Source organism: Arctopsyche grandis, chromosome 12 (genome assembly GCF_051622035.1).
Source record: "Arctopsyche grandis isolate Sample6627 chromosome 12, ASM5162203v2, whole genome shotgun sequence".
In the NCBI taxonomy this organism is placed as follows: Eukaryota; Metazoa; Arthropoda; class Insecta; order Trichoptera; family Hydropsychidae; genus Arctopsyche; species Arctopsyche grandis.
Genome location: NC_135366.1, coordinates 16,246,462 through 16,260,717, shown reverse-complemented (window position 1 = coordinate 16,260,717; position 14,256 = coordinate 16,246,462). Strand labels below are relative to the sequence as shown.

Genomic DNA, 14,256 nt, shown 5'->3' with positions numbered 1-14,256 from the left:
ATTGATATCCTGTTATAATCACTGAGATTCTTTACAAGTTTATTAGCGATTATTTCATAGAAACTCGTGGTAAGTTAGTAAGTAATATCTAAAACTAACGAAATATTATTTTGGGACTGTAATCTTTTCAGGTTTGTATAAATGGATTTTTGGTGATCTATTTTGGATTCCTTGAAGTTTTGAGTGGTTAATATTAGAGGCATTAAGTTAATAATGCAATGTTATGTATATTCTTTTAGCAGTTACTCTAATTCCACATAAAATTGAAGGAATTTATTCGATTTCAACGCAGGGCAAATTCTAACGACGTTACGAGATGCAAAATCGAATTAGGTCTGACCTGTCCGCATAGTGAGGCAAACTCCTAGTAAATTATACATTGATCGTGAGCCGTAATATTACGCTTCGTGAGGTCCACGTTACTCTTACGTGGGTGTGTTTTATGGTTTCCGTTGCACTTTCCTGAAATCGCTCGATTGTCCTGAAAATCAATTTAGTATTCAAATGCGACGATTTCGCGCTAAAATTACTCCGGCATTACGTACATACATACATATAGCTTCGCCCGTATAAATATGTAAATGCACTCGTACTTCGTTATCTGTTCTGTTCGAACTCGCCTAATAGCGCGTAATCATTGTGCGATCAATTCACTTTACTTTAACCAGTAATTACATCGTTTTTGTACGGTCTTTTAGAGTAGGTTTGTATTGTATTTATGTACCTATGTATATGTACATGCATGTATGTATGTATGTATTCGCTCGGTAAATACGTTGCGTACGATTTTCCACGACCGTTGGTTATGGTCGTTGCGGTCGTCCTAACGGCCACGTCAATTTCCCGCTGTGGTCGACTTCCGGTTGACTCCCTCCCCTTGGTCCTTTCTCCCTGAGAGTCACCACCACACCCACTAATAAGCCTGAATAGTAGTCCTTTGTGAGATTTGACGTTTACGTGTGTACATACGTTGTTTGTATTTGAATTTATTTTCAATATAGGATTTGTTGTTGCGTAGTAATACGGTGTTTAATTGTGTGGTCAGCATATGATTGATTATTTGTTACTACATATATATGTATGTAATATATCAAAGTTGATACCATTTCTTACAAAATTGTTTTAAAATTAGGTAATTGTACTTATCTCTAGACAGCGGAGGGTGAGTAGGGCAATCTGATTTTGGGCCGTTGGGGCTTTTGTTAACTTCGTAGAGAACCTTTTTTTGCTCTCTTGCATTCGGTAGTGTTGGAACGAGTATTGTTATTTGCCATTGTCCTAATAAGTATCCGTCCCTTACGTTATCTCCGCCATTGACCCAGTATTCGTATTTTTTTCTTTCAAATGTGAATTAAAGGCGTTTGTTTTTAACTTGTATTTAAAATTATTTCAAATATCAAAACTTTAACTCTAGTACTTCATTTCGAAGCTAATTTGTGAGCGGTGGGTGGTGGGTGTAATCGGCATTTGAAGTATCGAAAAGATTTCATATTTTGGGATCATTATCAAAAAATCAATATAAAATGCTTTAAATTAAGCTACTTATAAATATACCGTGTACTTGAAGTATGATAGCAAGATATTTTCTTCATATTTTTCCATGAACAGATTACTAGAATTTTCCGAATTAAGAACAATTAATATTTTAATTTTTTTTAAGAACTTCGTGTAGACTAGGACCGTTACTGCACATATGTTCATATATGTGTATTTTTTAATGCTAAACATTATCAAAGTAAATTTGATTGGTATTAAAAGTACGTTTCAGAGGTTCTTATATGTACATACATACATATGTATGTGTGGGGACGCTTTCTTTCAAGCTTCCGATAGTTTTTATAGTTGATAATTGGAAAAGTTTCTGCAACCTTCTTGCACCTGTTTTCCGATGATTAATATTAATGAAAAGACCAAAGAATGTTTAAAAATTGTTTATCTTGCATTTGTTCGCGAAACGAAAGCTGTGTTTTATTTTTTTAAATATGAAACGACAAAGAATAAAATGCGATACCGTTGAGGGAAATTTTATTTTATCTTCTTCGATGCGAAAAATAATTGTTTCGAAGAACAACAACCGAAAAAATAGCTTAAGTATTTCAACAACAAAAAAAAAGTAAGGGGTGAAAAACGACAAGCTGAAACCGTAAAACCGTGCGTAATAAAGCGAAAATATAATTTGCTAAAGAAGAACTTGAATAATAAAAAAAAATTATAAAGTAAAAAAAAAAACATTTCCGTATTGCTTTGTCGGCTGGGGAAAATATTTTCAAGGTTTTTTATTCATATTTTTTAAGCAATTCCAAGTAGGCACAAATTTCAAGCTGGAAGATTAAGCTCCGCTTAATCCACATCCACACATTTTTCTTCTTCGTACAATTTACATTTTATTTATTTCTTACATTTTAATTTGAAGAAAATATATTATGTACGTACATATGTATACTAAACGGTGTGCAATTTCAGTACGTGAACAGAGCTGGAGAGCGGCTCTTAGGTTTGCGGTGCGAAGAAGCCAGCGGCAAAACCCTAGGGGAACCTGGAGCCGAGCTGGTGTCTCAACTAGCCCGAGGTCGAGACTGGGAGGGCGCTATGCCCCTGAGACGGAGGGCCCCCTCAGATCTAATCACTCTATCCTGCAAGGCGACCCCGGTCTCCTGCGACAACAGGTAAAAAGATTTCCTTTCTGGGAAAATCGCCCATTTTCCAACTATCTATTTTTCATTTGTTTTATTTTTTGCTTTTGCCTATATATAGGAATACTACACATTACGTGTTCATATCTGAATCGAATCCTGCCATCGGAAACCCTGGAGCTGCCTGGGACGTGGCTCGAGGTTCTCTTCACTCCGTCCGACGTGGTTCTCTGGATGTCCGCTCCGTAGGATCAGACGGCTTGAGACGTGCAAGTCTTGCCAAATTGCAAGGGCTACCGTTGGAAGCACCGATCACCAAGGTTTGAAGTGTGCTCATGCGATGCTGTAGTGCAACGTTTCCCAAACTCGTATCATTCCCTTTAGAGACACAGATTATACTGGCGGGTCTCCAATTCAACTTAACTTAATTTAATCGGTGTATCTTGACTCAAATCCTGAACGGAATCAAAAAATGTATTCGATTTATTTTATTTTTACATACATATATAACGGGTGAACCCGAATGCACATTCCTGGTCAATCACAAACATTGCAGCATTTTGGTTTTTTATTTAATAAATCGCTGAATCTATGATCATACGAGACATCTATGGATTTAAACTTATACATATAAGTATATACAAATAGTGGTAACATAGTGGGTAGGATGGTTTTTTGCCAATTTTAATTGGGAACCGTTTCTACAATGAAATCAGATAAATTGACAAACTCTAGTAGGAAACGATCGACTTGGAATCACAAATATCTAAGTCTGACTAGCAGCATTAAAGATTATACTCGGAATAAATTCTTTTTAATCGAGGTCAGCTCACGAGATTGAACCCGGTGACCTTTCGGTGGTTAGCATAAATACAACCACCGAGCCATTCTGCTGGCTATACGATTACGCTGTTGGCATGATCTGTTAGAGTTCGCCATTTTAACTATGTTTATTCTTGTTCCAATTGAGTCAGCCTCTCTTTTCGCAAATTCTGCTAGTTCACATTTGTTGATTGTTGCAAGCAGAGAGATGTAATAAGAATAGAGGGGCCCTTACAGAGAAATGTAATATTGATAGAAGTGGCTTTAGGCGTCATATTGTTGTCAAGTGACGATTGTCCACAGACAATCCTAAATAATTTTAGCATCCCACTTCTATTAATATTACATTTCTCTGGTTGCAAGTATATGTATGTAAATACATACGTACATACCAGGAGTACGCGTATTACAGTTTGGGAAACAACATGTGTACCGTGATCTCGGAGCGTGATGATTTCGATCCGTTTTCCAGGTTATATCGCTGCTGATGTCGGCGCAAGAGGGTGGAACCCCTCAAACGGTGGCGCTCATAGACCGGGCTGTCGACGTTTTGAGAACCACTGAATTGTATTCGCCTCATATGCGCGAAGACTACCGTCTGAGATCCGACGATCCGGTCGCCAACGACCTGATAGGAGCTCTTCTCTCGGTTAGTTACCACCGTGTACTTTGCATATTGTCTACATACATACTGTATGTAAATACTTACGCATCATTAATGTATGTATGTAGGTTCTCCGCTAATTAAAGTGCATACATATGTACATACATACGCTGTAAATATTTGCGCTTTTAGGGCAACATATTATTTTGAATTGTGTATTATATTATATTTTACGCGTCTGTTGTGTATGTATTAGGCCTTTTTTGTGTGCGTGTGTGTGTGTGTGTGTGAGAGAGAGAGAGGTTTTTTTTATTATTTTTAGTGTGTAGTGTGCTGTTGATGACTTGTACGTGTGTGATTTTATTTGATTTTGTACAGTGGTGCAACCGGGGATACATTTGCCCCTCTGCTTGACCTTCTCAGATCCTGTGCATATTGCAATGTACCTATAAATATATTCATTTATCACTTGAAATACATATCAAAAATCACTTTAATAATTGTATATAAAATCACGGTTTTAATAGTATGTCAAAGATATATCAAATCAAAGTGGTACACCAAGGGTAACCCAACCTTTTTGAGGTCGGGAGCTACATATGTACTTTTTATCTAAATTATCATGACGATCGACTTTTTTGTTGTTGCTTAGTTTTATTATTTAAATGTTAAATATATTCATTTTAAAAGGCAAAATAATTTCAATATTTTCGATTTTATCTATATCAAAATCAGTATTTTTTTGGATTCAATACATTCCATATACAATATAAGAAGATTTCAATTGTGTCAACGTGTCGTCATTTTGCAATTGAATCAACTGTAATTTTAAATTTTCCACATCCATTGGAAAAAAAAATTTTTTTTTTCACTATACTTTGGACATTATTTTCATTCATAATTAAAGTCAGTAATCTTCTAGTTAAATTGATCCAATATTTCTTGGTTTAAAAGCCATTCCTTGTTTAGAAGATATGTATTATCCTTTTTTACAATTAAAAATGTTCTTATTATATCAGCTATTAACTCTCTAAACCTAACAAAAACATATCCTTCGCTCAAACACCTTCCTTCATTGTGAACCAGCAAAAATCTTTGTAATGTGTCTAAACTTCTTCCAAAATAATTTTAAATTTTCTCCTCTGAAGTGCTTTACATCCAATAGAATTAATTATATTTATTTTTTATTTGAACATTTGTAAAACATAATTATTTTTAAAATTCACAATCTTGTAATACATTACATATTAAATTTTAAAAAATCCACAAAAAATATTTTGTCTTCATAAAACAAAAAGACTGAAGAGGTTTATCTGAAAAAATTTAATCCCTGCAAGGAATGATTTAATTTTGAAAAAATCTACTAAATAAATACTCGTATGAACTAAAATATTTAAATTTTTACTGCACCACCTTTTTTACAAATCCTGTTTGCGCCACTGATTTTGTACATATTGTAGATATAAAATGAATATTTGTAAGAATTTTCATCATTAGTATATGTATGTATATTACATAATAATTTTCTTTCTCATATGATAAATAATTTTGTCCATTTAAATTTTCTTAATATATATGTTTGATTTTTTTAAACTTTAATTTTCATATTAAATCAATGAAAAATGGAAGAAAATATAATGTATACAATGCAATATAAATTACACGTATGAAGGAAACTGTATATAAGATGTGTAGCAACCGTCAATCAAGATCTACTCTTTTTGGCAATTCATTTCATTTTTAAAAGAATAGATTTATGTAGATTTAGTTATTTTTTATATATGACATTAAAGCTTAGATAAATTTGTCGATTGCTATACATATAAATATTTTAATGCATGGTTAAAATTAATTCGTATTTATCACATCACACAATTATTGATATCACATTTTTATTATGAACATAATAAAAATTTTCTAAGAAAAAACTTAAACTCGTTGACAATCTGATGTCTGTAAAATATTATATACTACATTATCGAATATTTTTATCAAAATTTAAACATACTGACATTTTTGTGTGTATTTTTTCATTTTGGTGACTGCGGTGACGAATTGCTCTTAGAGGGAGCAGGTAACTCAATACATGGTAGGATATTTGAAACAAAAAACAAATCATTTGCCTTTCTAAAATAGCTTTTTAGTTGCAAAGGACCACAACCATAGTCTCATATGAATGTCCACGTGCAGAGAATAATCAAATTACATTCCCGTTATTTATAAATGCTGTAGGTATAATCAGTGCCAGAAGTTGGAATAGAATGCTTGAGATAGTGAGAATAGTCCGAACAGCACCTACAGATAGATATTCCTATTTCATCTAAATAGTAATGTGTTATAAATATGTAAATATAAAAATTAAAAAAGACTTCAATAAAATGCCTCTTACACGCTTTGTTTCCATTTTACTGCTTCAAGCACTGATTATCGCAAATATTATTTGTTATATTTTAAGTTGTTAATATTATGTGATTTTTATGTAAAAATTTTCTCTGCACTTGGATAATTTGATGTGCACATATTGTTAAATGTTTTATCATAATTACAAAACGAATACATTGTATGTAGTATGTTGATAGACATTCATATTTTCATTGTGTATATATTTTTTTTATTTTAGATATAGGTTGATTCATGTTGAGTTGATAGTTTTTAAAATAGTATTAGTTCATAGTATGAAAAAATATCATGCATTTCATTACATAACATAGTACATGTACGCTTTTATAGTGAACATTGTTTTATTTAGATAATATAATATATTGCTTGCTTTGTGTGTCGCTTTTTTTTAGTATATATTTACTACATATTTGATTTATAATTTTTTTTCTATTTGAATTCTTAGCACTTTCAATGAGTATCAAAAAATATGTTTAAAAATAGAAGATTTATTTATTATTTGTTTCGATATGACCAATAAATATTGTATCAAAAACATAAAAGCTGTATTCTTCAATTGGCATATCGGGATGAATAATAATGCTGCTTACAACTTCTGACTTCAATTCTATTAAACTTCTTGGCTGCAAAACGATGAATTCAATTAACAGCAACTTTTTTGTTTATTTAACTCGTGTGTGTTTATTTGCCATGATTGCAGCAGGGTCCAACCACTGTACTTTCCTCTCGTAGAAGTAGCAACGATTCCACGGTGATACGGGCTCAAACATCTCGGCAAAACGTTAAGCACAAAGTGAGTGTCAACAATATTCCTTATAACAACAACGATGTTTTAAAACAACAACTGAAAATATATTTAATATTTGTTACGCCGTAATTGAGTGTGACTTTGCAGCGCTCCGATTGAATAAGTTTCTACAAAGGCAACGTATATTTGATCAACATGTCGAGATGAGTTACTGTGATTAATTTGAAATTTCTTTTTGAATTTTGCTTACATAATGAGAAGTCTTTTATTCCTTTTTTTTTCAATGGCAAGGGTAGATTTATAAAATGTGTTATTTAAAAAAGGCTTTTATTAGTTCTGCACATTTAAAATTAGCTTTAGCACACACCACAATGTTTAAAATGATTTAAAAACAATATATAAAACGTTGAATTGGATCAAATTGACAATAATGCCATTTGTGAATGACTTTTTTGCAGTTTGAAAAATAATATATACATTATTTTAGTTAGTTTTTTAGTGACTTTTCATGCTAAATTAACTCATCGATATATAACTAGTCATACAAGAAAGCGTTTAAACTTGGTTATCTATCTAATATATAATTTCGAAAGAGACTTTGTATGTAACTATTGTTGTTTCGTAGCAAACAAATGAATATTCAAATAAATTTAAATAAAATAACAATTTAGGCGGTTTATATTTAAAAATTATTATATTTAAATACCTAATAATTTTTGTTGAAGTACATAATAATTAGAAAAAATATATACATATTTCTCTATAAGAATCACTTTCATTGTTACTATGTATTTACATAACCAAGTTCAACGTACGTATTATATAGAAGGGTTTAGGTATATTGGTTTTTGTTTTCTGTATATTCGATGAAACATAACTTCCGTGCATTTTCATAGGCTCCGGTTCAGATTCGAGAGTTGTTAGAGACGTCGCTCCAGTGGGACTTTGACATATTCAAATTGGAGGACTTGACCAAGAGACGGCCGCTCGTCCATCTCGGTTTCAATCTCATGTGCCATTTCAACGGATGCTCCGTGCTGGAGTGCGAGGAGCGCACTATGCTCAATTGGTTGACAGTCATCGAGATGAACTATCGTACGTCGAACACGTACCACAATTCGACCCACGCCGCTGACGTTATGCAGGTGTGAATTGACTATATTTCGTGCTGCCAGCCCATCGAGGCTTTGGGGATTGCTATTGATTTGGGTCGTTTCAACAGGCTGTCGCTTGCTACATGAGAAAGGATCAGCTTCGGGAACATTTGGAACCGCTAGACGAGATAGCGGCTTTGATAGCGGCCGCGGCCCACGACTTGGACCATCCGGGTACTTCCAGCGCCTTCTTGTGCAACTCACGGCATCCCCTGGCGATTCTCTACAATGACTTGGCAGTGCTTGAGAGTCATCATGCTGCGCTCACTTTTAAACTTACTCTTAGTATGTATTATGTAGAGATATATTCCATGAATTAATCAACTTTTAAGTATAATGAGAAAGGCATCTTTGGAGGTGTAATAAACATCAAAGTCAAATATTGATAATGTATGTGCTACAGTCCAAGTGTATATCTCGTTCGTTCATGGGGTCTACCTCACGAAAAAGCTAATATCGGAAGGCAAAGATCGAAAATCGAAAGATATTAAGTCGAAAGATCAAAAAAAAGAGTACATGGTAAACGGTACTATGTACATATATAATATATATGACTGGCATGCGGTGAAATTATCTCTCTTTTTGTCATATAGCCTTGTTTAATGTGCGCGTGCATAAAAGCCTGTTCCTCTTGTTCCTGTTGTATCCTGCTCGCGCAAATTAAGTGAGGATGTACGACGGGGGGAGAGAGAGTTTTACCGCACGCCACTGATATGTATACTAACCGTTTTTCATATGTATGCATGGTAAACGAACATTTTCGACTTTTTAACATTCGGTGCGGTGACGGTCACCCGGCTTGGACATGCCTTTTTAAATACTTGGCATTTTAACATCTCAAAGTTTCATGCGACAGCTGATTCTATTTGTAAATAGCTTTTGACTTTTAGCACTTCAACTAAAACCTATAGTTCGTGTGTATGAACAAACTAGTATGTTCATGAACAAACCAGAGTGAATACTTGGACTGTAACATATGCATTAAATAAATTAATGTATTATCCAAAATATTTCTATCAGTAAATATTAAACTGAACGGGTATTTGGAATATTTTTATGATTTATCTCATATTCAAAAAAATAATAATTTTAATTCATTTTCATCCGTATTTTTTTTATTTTTTTATTTATGTTGTCAGACCAATGAGCGAAGTGAAATATAGAAGAGCCTTGTAAAAAGCAATAATTTTTTTTTTTAAATTTTAAATATTTAATAAACTGTATTTGTTACATTTTCAAAGTTGTTTATTCCTATTTAATTTAAATATTATATAATATCTTTAAGTTACAAATTAAAATAAATTATGGTTTAAATTTTCTATAACTGTATTTTTATAATGTTTCAGATGACGACCGTGTAAATATATTTAAAAATTTAGATAGGGAAATGTATAAAATAGCCAGGCAAACTGTGATTGACATGATCTTAGCTACTGAGATGACGAGACATTTTGAACATTTAGCAAAGTTTGTGAATGTATTCTGCCCCAAAGCGAACATGGGAAGCAAAGAGGACATAATCGGTATAGAGGTCAGTACTGGTTGATATACAAATATTGCTTATTTCTAATGATAATGTTTAAATTGAATGCAATTGTTGTTGTGTTGCTTTCAGCCCGAAATGCCATCGGCAGATATGAATTTACAATTATCGGAAAATGTCACTCTCGTTAAGCGTATGATGATTAAATGTGCGGACGTATCCAATCCATCCCGATCCATTAAGTATTGTGTAGAGTGGGCGCGAAGGTAATTAATTCACTCTGAATAATGTGACGCGCCGCGTTCAATCAATTTGAGTGTAACTATGGAAATGTATAATTTCAGAATTGCCGAGGAATACTTTTTACAAACTGACGAGGAGAAGGCGAGAGAGTTACCCGTGGTGATGCCGGTATTCGACCGAGCCACGTGTTCGATACCGCGCTCACAGATCGGTTTCATAGAATTTATAATCATTCATATGGTAGAAGCCTGGGATGGTAATGATTCGTGTCTTTGTATGCTTAAGTATTGTGTATTGAATTATAGATTAGTAAAATTTTGTATTTTTTCAGCTTTTATTGACATGCCAGAATTGTTAGCTCATACAAAATCAAATTATCAATATTGGAGGGATATGGATGAAAAAGGTGTTACGACGTTGCAAGATATCAAAAATATGCAAGCTACGTTAGTTGCACCGTCATTGTCCATTCCGAAGTCGAGCCCCGAATAAACTGAAACAATTTTAACATCATCAAATTTCATTCAGACCGCAAAAATACTTTGTTTTTAAATATAATATAGATATTTATTTTCGAATTCCAAACAAATAGTTTTAACTCGGGTAGTGTACGACGCAAGTAACATGTGTATTTAAAAAATTAAATTTATTTTTTATTTATTTTAGTTTAAGTAGTATATACATACGTATGTTTGTATGTGAAAGTTGACTTTAATCAAATGAGTTCGTCGTCGAGCTACAATATTATTTTACGTAGAGGACTTTCTAAATATGTAAGTTATGATTCATTTGTGCGTTCATACCTACATATATAGCATGTCTCTTTATAATCATTGTGTTATCTGTTTGTCGTCATTAATAATGTTTTGTGAATGGCTGAATTGTTATCGCCATATGCAAGATTACGAACGTGATTTGTAATATGTATGTACGTACCGAAATCAAACTGTCCACGGTATTTAATAAACACTGGAAAAATTGACGTTTAAGATTAATTCAGAAATGAAAATTATTTTTTATAAAATAATTACATATATAGAGAAAAAGCATAAACATTGAATGTGCCAAAATTTTAACCGCGTGTTTGATCTACATATATATTCTAAAATTGTTTTTATTTATGTAAAACAAAGAAAAAGGCTCACCTAGGAGAAAAAAATCTGTATGTCTAGTAATCTTTAAATGATTAAGTAAAAAAAAAATGAATATATATATGTATGTGTATATGTATATTTTAATATTTGGATTTTATTGACGCTAACTTGACTATACCGTTATAGTGTACCAAAAAATATTAACTTTAATCCAAGACTATTTTACTTATCACATAAAGTTTATGAATAAAATATATGTGTAGTACATTTCAAAGACCAGCTTTCGACTTGATTTTACTCTTTAAAAAAAAGTGGTATTTAATGTTGTTAGATGTAAAAAAAAATAGTAGAAACCAAGATATTTTGGATGTCAGGGTATGTCGAAGTACATAGCTGTGATGAAACATGCAAATTTGACTGATCAATTATTTTTCATATATATTGAGAAAAAAAATCATTGCGATTTGTTTTATTCTATTGAAACAATCTATCGTAAGGTCGCACAAGACCGTCTCTAGAATTTTATATATATACCAATTCCATTAGATAATTAACAATCAACAAGTAACTTAACTCTCCACTAGAATCAAATCCGTTTACAAATTTACTCTGTTCACATTTCATTCGTTAGTTCTCTCAAACGTTTTTGTCCCATTAAAATAATAATGCTAAATAATAAAGTGTGACGTTGTATTTGTAAATATGTATGAAAAATCGAGGTGACCAATATTTTTGAAAAACAATTTTACATTGTGTATTGTAAAAGCTATGGTAATTTCCCGAGATTTCAACAGATTCGGGACGAACAAATCAAACAATTACGTGGACATGGTCACAGGCGCTGATTCAATTGATTAAAACTTGAATATGTTACAGAGTGCCAATGAATTTTTATTCGTGATAAATTATTTTCGATAGTTAACAAATTGGAATGACAAAAATTTCCTGTTCCGCATACATAGGTTAACTTTCAAGTATATAAATACAATAAATAAGTCTCTATATACCTTCTTTCACTGTATAGATTTTTATATACGTACATACGAAGCAATTTGTTTCGTGATTACCAGGCGTCGACCGCTTAATGAAATTAAATCAAAAATTTTAAAAGCTCGACATAATACATTCATATTGTTGACCATCAGAAATAATTATGGCCTCATAGCATTTAAGGAATCTTTCACTATAAATTCATGTAAGAATGAATAAAATTTTCTACTTTTTCTAATTAGCTATTTTCATTTAGGTATTTTTCTCACCTGTTTTACACAAAGTTTTAATACTTCTTGAAAAATTATTTTAAACGATCTTCAAATTTTAAAGTATTCTTTTTAAATTGTGTAGAATGTCTATTATATTATTATTATGTAATAAATACAATCATTATACGTGTACAAAAAGCGTGCAGGCCACGCTTTGAAAACTTATCAAAATAGTCATATAATTTTACCTTTACTTACATTGCACTTACGTGACAGTATTTGCTGTAAATGTTCCACTTCAATATATTTTATTACACTTTCTAAACGAGTTCTTTTTTTATTTTTGGAATGTGTGGATAATATAATCACTAAAACTCTACCAAGTTTACTAAACTATCGACTGCATTGAAATTATATATGTATATATTATATATATAATTTATTATATAACTAATGTGTTGTATCGAAATGAAAAGTACTTACTGTAAAGTTTTCGACTATGAACAATTATAAATGTACATAGTACATTAAATAACCAATACCGTTATGTGGACAACTATTAATTGTGGAATATGAAAACAACAACTGATCAATGGTATATATGTAGTTAGATTAAATGTTTTTATCGTATAAGAGTTATTATTATTACAAAAAGGAGCCAAGCTGGACTTGACAAATTTTTTCATTATATTTAAAAAAAAAATATTCCTGTTCTATTTTAATACGCATTGTACATTTAGGACATATCAAGTATAATTTATGTATACACGCGCTATTTTATGTAACGTGTTCATTAAGAATTTCGCCTGGTGCAAGCCGTTTTGTCGAATCTGAAGAGACGACTGCAAATTTTCTTTGCACCTTTAGTTATTTTGTATTCAGTTTGGATATGTCGATGATATTTTGACGCTTTGGCTTCACCGAATGACGACACTGATTCAAGTCAATGTTATATTTCTCCGAGTCTTGATACTATGGCGTTATTTACAGGATTGAGAAAGAGCTAGGCACCAGGAAACTTTTTCTTAATAATTATTGTAAATATGTATATCATAAATTGATCAATATGTTGAAATTGTAATGTCAATTTTGGCATTGATTTTAAAGTGTGTGCTGATAATATTTCATTGTCAAACAGTGTAATGTGTATTGTACATATTGGCTTTGTTCGTTTAGGTGATACAATTGATAATTTCTTTCAATAATTGTGATTGTTGAAAATTAAAAATAAAATACATACATATAAATAAACAGTGTCATACGTGTCATATTGTATTTGTTGGTGAAAAAAATGAAATTGACCTTAAATGGTGCAAAGTCAATAAAATGTATTGAAATATATTAAAATTATTTAAGAAAATTTTGGCTGGATCACAAAAATAAATAATTGAATAAAACAAGACTTACATTGTCGCTCACTGGTAGTTTTATTTTGTCGAATTTGAAATGTTATATTTATTGATTTATGGAATTATTAAAATGTATATAATAAAAAAACAGTGGAATCGCGTTTCTAATTAATCAATCAATCCATTGCGACAGGGAAAAACAATATCGCACACACAAATCCCGTGCTCTGATTGGATTGATTAATCAAAATTATATAATTATTTAAAAATGGTATGTATATTCACAAATATGAATTGAAAGCTCTGGGTTAAAACATTCTCATATTTAATATAATTAAAAGTATTATAACTATGAATATCGCTAACAATTATAAAAATCCACAGAAGCGATAATTTTTGAACATTTTCAATATTGAGTGAGGCACCACTAATGTATGTACACACATACAAGATAGCTTCATTCTCATATCTGGAAAGAATATTTATATTATATATTTATATATTACACGTACAAATATAAATAG

The 14,256-nt window shown here is 31.6% G+C and overlaps 2 protein-coding genes across 3 annotated transcripts in view; one reads left to right on the top strand and one right to left on the bottom strand.

The window, feature by feature from the left end:
* The window catches only part of LOC143920446 (high affinity cAMP-specific and IBMX-insensitive 3',5'-cyclic phosphodiesterase 8-like), a 159,298-nt gene extending 146,697 nt beyond the window's left edge, over positions 1–12,601 (top strand). Inside the window, exons 12-21 of the mRNA XM_077443336.1 lie at positions 2,464–2,666; positions 2,755–2,953; positions 3,928–4,104; positions 7,160–7,252; positions 8,104–8,352; positions 8,430–8,646; positions 9,708–9,892; positions 9,977–10,110; positions 10,189–10,343; positions 10,419–12,601. Of these exons, the coding sequence (XP_077299462.1) occupies positions 2,464–2,666; positions 2,755–2,953; positions 3,928–4,104; positions 7,160–7,252; positions 8,104–8,352; positions 8,430–8,646; positions 9,708–9,892; positions 9,977–10,110; positions 10,189–10,343; positions 10,419–10,579 (1,773 nt within the window). The 3' untranslated portion in view covers positions 10,580–12,601. The remainder of the gene's footprint in view (positions 1–2,463; positions 2,667–2,754; positions 2,954–3,927; positions 4,105–7,159; positions 7,253–8,103; positions 8,353–8,429; positions 8,647–9,707; positions 9,893–9,976; positions 10,111–10,188; positions 10,344–10,418) is intronic.
* A 1,186-nt stretch (positions 12,602–13,787) lies between these two features.
* The window catches only part of cert (ceramide transfer protein), a 40,852-nt gene continuing 40,383 nt past the window's right edge, over positions 13,788–14,256 (bottom strand). The window contains exon 12 of one of the 2 annotated variants that reach the window (XM_077442746.1): positions 13,788–14,201. In XM_077442746.1, the coding sequence (XP_077298872.1) occupies positions 14,101–14,201 (101 nt within the window). In that variant the 3' untranslated portion in view covers positions 13,788–14,100. The remainder of the gene's footprint in view (positions 14,202–14,256) is intronic. The other variant, XM_077442748.1, reaches the window with a different exon arrangement.